The sequence below is a fragment of the Dinoponera quadriceps genome, unplaced genomic scaffold (genome assembly GCF_001313825.1).
Source record: "Dinoponera quadriceps isolate SergipeBrazil2010 unplaced genomic scaffold, ASM131382v1 scaffold4713, whole genome shotgun sequence".
Classification (NCBI taxonomy): domain Eukaryota; kingdom Metazoa; phylum Arthropoda; class Insecta; order Hymenoptera; family Formicidae; genus Dinoponera; species Dinoponera quadriceps.
In genome coordinates this window covers 3,705-10,750 of record NW_014558669.1, presented here as the reverse complement: position 1 = coordinate 10,750, position 7,046 = coordinate 3,705, and the positions used below count along the sequence as shown (strand labels likewise).

Here is a 7,046-nt window from a genome sequence, read left to right as displayed (position 1 = left end):
CTATATTGTTCACGCACCACTAATTTTCTCATAACTACATAACTTTTTCTAGTGAACGATCGAATATTCAGCTGTTTGCTCTCTTACCCCTCTTTCTCCCCACTCTTTTCTCATTAGAGAGAGAAGGCTGCATAGCACCAATTGTCAAGATCAGATAGAAAGAGACGGAGTTCAGTTCTCGTGCTTCATGCTCAATCAATTCTTACTATGTCTATATATACTATAATATTGCAATACTGTAACGATTAGTGGAAAAATTACTCTTTTTAAACATGTTTCTTTGGATCATTTCAATGGACAAATTTGTTTAAAGTCAACAAAATTTAAAAGTTCAAAGAAATAAAGAAATATTTTTCTTTGAGTAGAAAGAGAAAGAGTAGAGAGAGAGAGAGAGTTACGTACTCTACGTTGGCTATGTTCAGCAGGATGTTTACACATGAGTCGCAATATGTTGGATATTCTGCTGAACGCTATTATGGCACAGTTAACACATGAATAGTATCAGTAAAATCTAACTTTTTAGTATTACAATTTTTTCAGCACATATAAGACGAAAAAGATTATGCTAAATTAGCTATATAATTCTACACATAATGATAATGCATTGGAAATAGCCATATTCAATATATTTTGTTTACATTCAATGTACTTTTAAGCCAACGGTACACGACGCTTGTTTTCATGGTGGATTGTTTGCTAGATAGAAATATTAATGATTGGTGTATTGTCATCCATTTTTGGAAACGTGCCAATCAGAAACGCAGTACCGCTGGCTTCAGTTTGCTGGAAAGTATGACGACCGTTGAATAAACATGTGAGGTAGCAATTATAAAACGGTTGCGAAACTGTTGAGTCTTACTGAACTTAGATATTATCTTCTGAACATTCTCAATTTGTTCCTTTTAGTTCGGCCAGGATTACGTTCAGGAATCCTACTCATTATGTGTTTTCGTGATTTAGGTGGGAAAGTAGTGAGAATACCGTGTGCCTTCGTGTGTCAAAGGTTTCCGAACGCTCCAGCGTGACTTTTAGTGAATAATGATGAACGAGCGTGTATAAAATGTTACAAAAAAATACTATNTATATATATATATATTAAACCATACATACGAAAAAAATTTGAATTTTACAATTTCTGTTCATATAGTTTCAATGCTGATGTAATTATTCATCTTGAACGTCTTGCACTACTAAGTTCTCATTAAAATCAAATATCTGGTGTTCCCCGCTCATTACGTTTTCATGCTGCCCTTATATGAATGTGATTTTCATTGACATTTTTTACTTCGACAAGATTTATAACACGAAGAGGTTATGGCAAAAGTAACTAGATAGTAACCCACCGACTCACACCGACTTCCCCTGCTTTTTCGTCGGATGGTTTGGAGGCACAAGACATATCTTTCAGAGGATTTCCGAACGATGCACATTGAACCATATTGAGTATTTCCGAACAGCTAGTGTCTAGTAGTACACACAGTGTGGATTCCAGAACGCAACCCAGATGCGGGTCATAGCACAGGCGGCATTAGTGAAAATCTATCTCCCTGATTTAGGTGAGAGTTTACATTCTCTGAAAACAAAGGCCATGTCTAAAGTCGATATTCATAGCATACGTACTCTTTGGACGCCTTAAGTGCTTATAAATATCATTTTTACCGTTCCCTTTGGCATCATGGCACTCACAAAACGCGTAATGACGTCATTGTGACGTCTTACTAGCACTTACAAACGCTTCTCCTATTGAGGTAAGCGTGAACGTGAGCACTTATAGCACATGAGCATCCAAAGAAAACGCAAAGCGATTTATAACCTATGAATACAAAACATGGAAAACGAGAAAATTCCAATGCAGCTGAAGGATGCCGAAACGGGAAACATACGAGGGGGGGCCCAAAAAACCGAATTTTTTGTATAAAAACTTTATTTATTAACTTTTTTACAAAATTCCTTCAGTCACCTTCAAAGTACTCCATTAGATGCGATGCACTTATCAAGTCTTTTTTCCCACTGTTTGAAGCATCTCTGGAACTCTTCAACTTTGATATCGTCCAGTGCCCTTTGCGAAGCTGTTTTCACCGCCTCCACATCATCAAAACGCTTCCCTTTTAGATTTTTCTTCATTCTCGGAAACAGAAAAAAGTCGCACGGGGCTAGGTCTGGTGAATACGGAGGGTGGGGAACAACAGGCCATCCCCGAGAGGCCAAATAATGCGTTGTCGTGATGAAGGAACAAATCAACTCACGCCTGTCTCTTCTGAAATTTGGTCGATCGTAAAAAGATGATCTTCGCTGTTTTTTTGGCGGATTTTTTCAACGTTTTCATCGTTTCGAGATGTTTAAGGACGCCCAGAACGAGCATGGTCTTCAACACTCACCTCACCACGTTTAAAGCGCTCAAACCACTCGAAAACTTGTATGCGACTCATAGCATCCTCTTTAAAAGCCTGTTGCAACATTTGGTAAGCTTCCGTTGCCGATTTTTCAAGCAGGAAACAAAATTTCAAACACACTCTTTGTTCTTTTAAATTTGCCATAACGACTTCGCAGGCGGAGAAAAAATAACAGTAAGAGAAACACAACACTATGCTCAAACGTTAACCTACAAACCGACGCCGTCTGCACAGCTGTTTCGTGAAGGTCTCTACTAACCCCATGCAGCGGGAGAACTCTCTACTACGTCTACGAATGGCAGCGCGCTCTCAGTTCGGTTTTTTTTGGGTCCCCCCTCGTATATACAATATTTGTAACTCCAGAGTAAAAAATACGTTTAGAAAACGACAAATTTATTGTTAAAATTATAGACTGCTAGTAAGAAAGGATACTTCTTCTTAGTTAAACCAAATATGAAATGTATTGCGGACTTTAAGCCTTTAAGAGCAAAACATGGATGTTTAGTGCTATTATAATATGCATATATAATATTAATTATTATCTTTTTAGTATTAATATGATTGTGGGAGAATCTAATCGAGCGTATGATTGTTGAGCAAATAATATTGAGATCAGTTTTCTATCCAGAATTAACGCGCTTACAACCATAAATACCAAAGGAAACAACTTGATAAGCGTTTGTAAGTGCTTAAGAAAGAACGGCTAAAAATAGCGCTTATAAGTGTAAGCGCTTACAGCGCATGAGCGTCCAAAGAGAACGCACCCAAAGTAGGATCTTATATTTAAAACCATTAAATCATCAAATCATTGTCCGCCCTTATCTAACTAAGTGATCTCATTCGTAGACATAACACAATTGAACAGAATAAAACAATAAAAACAGAAAAAATAATAGAACAGAATAAAAAATTCGTGAACATAGCACGGAACAGAACCAAAATCTGTGAACATTGGCTTCGTAGTTCGTGTAAGAATTATGAACATAGAGACACTTCAAAATAAAATAACAGCTTTATTGCGGCTATGGCCGCTGTCAGACTTTTCTCTGCTACCACTAAGACGATAGTGATTGATGATAACTAAAGGTACGATCGCTTTAATTCAATTTCTCTAACTTCAATGCATATACATGCACACATATACGCACTAAATATAACTTGGACTCAAATCGCATCTTGTAGTCGACATTCTCCTTGCTCCCATGCTTCTTCGATACAGACATCCTTGCTCTCATTCGTCATGACAAGGCGAACAAAGATCTCGAGCAGCGGCTCGCTTCGCGTTTCACACGTGATAACATTGATAATCAGTGATAACATCAAGTCAAGCCGCAAATGGTCGGAGATGAGTCAACGTATCTTGTATTCTCGTGATTTGTGACTGTCTCACATGCATACGCTCCATTTACTATGTACACCAACCGACATTAATTCTTTTCACGAGAGGAAAAGCGTTGTTCCCTCTCTGTTCCTTTGCCGCGTTATTCTACTGGCTAGTTCTATTCTACTGGCTAGATCGGCCGACCGAGTACAATAGGAATGGGTGATATAGCTTCGCAGTATCGATATATCGTATTGATTAGGGATAGGCGATGTTTACCGATTAATCGAAATAGCCGATAGTTTTTTTTTCTAATAATCGATTAATCGGCTCGATGTTTTCCTCTTTCGATACATCGATGTTCGATTATTTATATCAGAATTATTTTTTTTTAATCAAGCTCGTATCCTTGAAGCTCGCCTCTCCTCGAACTTCTATTACAACCTGTAGTCTGCGACTTTACTATACTGTCTGATGCTTTACGATACCACTGGTAGATTCCTGTCACAAATGTAATTACCGAGATAAGCAGACAAACGATCCCACTTGTAGCGTCATTATACCAATTATCCACTGTATGACAGCAGCTATTATTAATTGCATAGTTGCAACAGAAATTGGTAACGAATTTAAAGCGAAGTTGCTTACTTAAATCAACCATAAATTTCAACATCTGGAAACGACTCGGATTCTAGCAAAGTCAACAATCCTAGATTCGCGCTTTAAAAGACTGCACTTTAAAAGTGCTTCAGCAGTTTCTCAAGCAATTCAAGTTATTGACAATCAGTTGAGAAATATGTTTGGCTATGGACAACAAAACCGGGATAAAGAAGATACCCAAGATGTTAATGATATTAATAATGCGAAGAGTTCATCTCAAAATCTGTGGCATTTGCACGATAGTCTTGTGATGAAAAATAAAAAGATAGCTGATACAGTTTCTGATAGTTGGAACCTGGAATTGAAACAATATTTGAATTAGACGGTAATCAGTCGTGCAGAAAAAGTTTTTATTCCATTGGACATCACTGAACAGTGCATTTCCAATGTTGTTCAAATTGGCATTGCAGTACCTCAGTATTATTTCAATTTCAATGCCAACGTTTATTTTCATATGCTGGAAATGTAAAAACTGACAATCGTAGTATTCATTCTAGTGAGCATCTCAATATATTACTATTTTTAAGCAGAATGGAAAAGAAAGAATGAGGACTAACATAAAAATATTCTGTACTTTTACTTGTTTTCTTTGCTCGCCTTTCTTTTTTACTTTATATTATTTGTTCTGTCCTGCTTATCTAAAGTAATCTAGTCTTTTCAACAAGTTTTTCTTTATTTTCAGGAATATATTTTATTGTGTATTAGTTGTATAATATGTTTATATATATTCATTGTTTTTAATTAAACATACCTTTTGTAATAAACTAAAAACGTCTTCCCTTAAAACTATTTCCTTTTTCATATGTAGAACATTACTAAACTACATTACTACACTACACCTGGATTTCTGGATTATGGTTTGATGTGAAAGCATATTTTACATGGTTAATAATAATAGTCATGATTAATAATAATTTTTGAAATTATTTATAGTGACAACGTGAAAATTGGAAAGTGCACTGCAGCATTTTGGAACCTGCCTATATACATTTTTATTAATAAAAGAATAAATATATAAATAAATAAAAATACAGAGTGTCGCAAAAAAATGTTACCACACTTTGACTTTTTATAAAGTATTTATCAAATATCGTACAATTTGCTTTCAATGTTTATAACTACATTAACGTATTTTTTGTACTTAGTTCATATTTTTAAATTGATGACCATTCCGATCTATATAGCGCTGGCATTGTGAAGCTATGGAATCGCACACATTGAAAAACATTTCATTCGGAATTTCATTCCCTTTCGATGGCTACTTTCAATTCATCAACGGTTGCAGGTTTTGTACCATAAACTTTATTCTTAAGAAAACCCCACAAGAAAAAATCCAGTAGTGTGAGGTCTGGTGATCGCGGTGGGCATTCTACAGGACCTCTGCGTCCTATCCACCTATTAGGCAGGTTTTCATTACGATAGGCCTATACATCACTATGGTAATGAAGTGGAGCTCCATCTTGTTGGAAATAAAATCTCTCATCGCCAAAATCTTCAAGAATAATTGGCAAGATAGATTCTTGCAATAAATTAAAGTAAATGGCACCATTGACAACATCCTCAAAAAAGAATGGGCCAATTAATCTTTGCGCTGATAAGCCGCACCACACCGTTACTCCTGGTAAATTCACATGATGTTCCTCCATAATGTGTGGGTTTCCACGCGCCCAGTATATACATTTGTGGCGGTTAATTGTACCATTTAATTTACCAGGTGTATGCATAAGTTTTTTTAANTGCTCCAGCGAAAAGTACGCAGCGTATTAATTTGACACATACGTCATTTTGTTCGTCTGACATTTAAAACTACAAACACACACAAGTTGAGTCCGCCAAAAACTAGCGTCTTTGTTTTATCGTTCAGTGATCATGTCGAGTTTTATGCCTGAAAAAGAACATTTGCGGCACGCATTGCTTTTCTTATTTAATCAAAAGAAAAAGGCTGGTGAAAGTCATCGTTTGCTGGTAGAAACATATGATGAACACGCTCTATCGATTAGAACATGTGAGACATGGTTTTGACAATATAAAAATGGTGATTTCAATGTGAAAGACAGTGAGCGCTCTGGTAGACCACAAAAATGCGAAGACGAGCAATTGCAGAAGTTATTGGATGATGACCCAACTCAAACTCAACGGCAATTAGCAGAAGCATTACATGTATCACAAGAAACAATCAGCAGACGTTTACGAGCAATGGGAAAGATCAATAAACTCGGTAAATGGGTCCCACACAATTTGAATGAACGTCAAATGGAAAATCGCAAAGTCACTTGTGAAATGCTGCTTCAACGCCACGAAAGGAAATCATTTTTGTATCGAATTGTGACGGGTGACGAAAAATGGATTTATTTTGAAAACCCGAAGCGGAAAAAATCGTGGCTTTCACCTGGCGAAGCCGGCCCATTATCACCAAGGCCAAATCGCTTCTGCAAGAAGACCATACTCAGTGTCTAGTGGGACCAGAGCGGTATTGTGTATTACATGACAATGCGCCGTCTCACACAGCAAAACCAGTGAAAAACACCTTGAAATCGCTTGGATGGGACATCCTTCCGCACCCGCCGTACTCCCCAGACCTGGCGCAATCTGACTATCACCTCTTCGCATCAATGGGGCACGCGCTCGCAGAGCAGCACTTCAGCAATATCGAGGAAGTTGAAAAATGGCTC

The 7,046-nt window shown here is 37.1% G+C and overlaps 2 protein-coding genes across 2 annotated transcripts; one reads left to right on the top strand and one right to left on the bottom strand.

The window, feature by feature from the left end:
• Nucleotides 1-2,109: 2,109 nt before the first annotated feature.
• Nucleotides 2,110-2,608, bottom strand: LOC106749946 (putative uncharacterized protein FLJ37770). The gene is made up of 2 exons (XM_014629921.1): nucleotides 2,379-2,608; nucleotides 2,110-2,257 (listed from the first exon to the last, which is right to left on the bottom strand). Exons 1-2 carry the CDS (start codon nucleotides 2,535-2,537, stop codon nucleotides 2,243-2,245), a joined length of 174 nt encoding a protein of 57 aa, XP_014485407.1. The 5' UTR covers nucleotides 2,538-2,608; the 3' UTR covers nucleotides 2,110-2,242.
• Nucleotides 2,609-3,633: 1,025 nt separating this feature from the next.
• On the top strand, nucleotides 3,634-4,696 carry LOC106749944. Its single transcript, XM_014629920.1, has 3 exons — nucleotides 3,634-3,748; nucleotides 4,212-4,348; nucleotides 4,379-4,696. Exons 1-3 carry the CDS (start codon nucleotides 3,634-3,636, stop codon nucleotides 4,694-4,696), a joined length of 570 nt encoding a protein of 189 aa, XP_014485406.1.
• The last annotated feature ends 2,350 nt before the right edge of the window (nucleotides 4,697-7,046 follow it).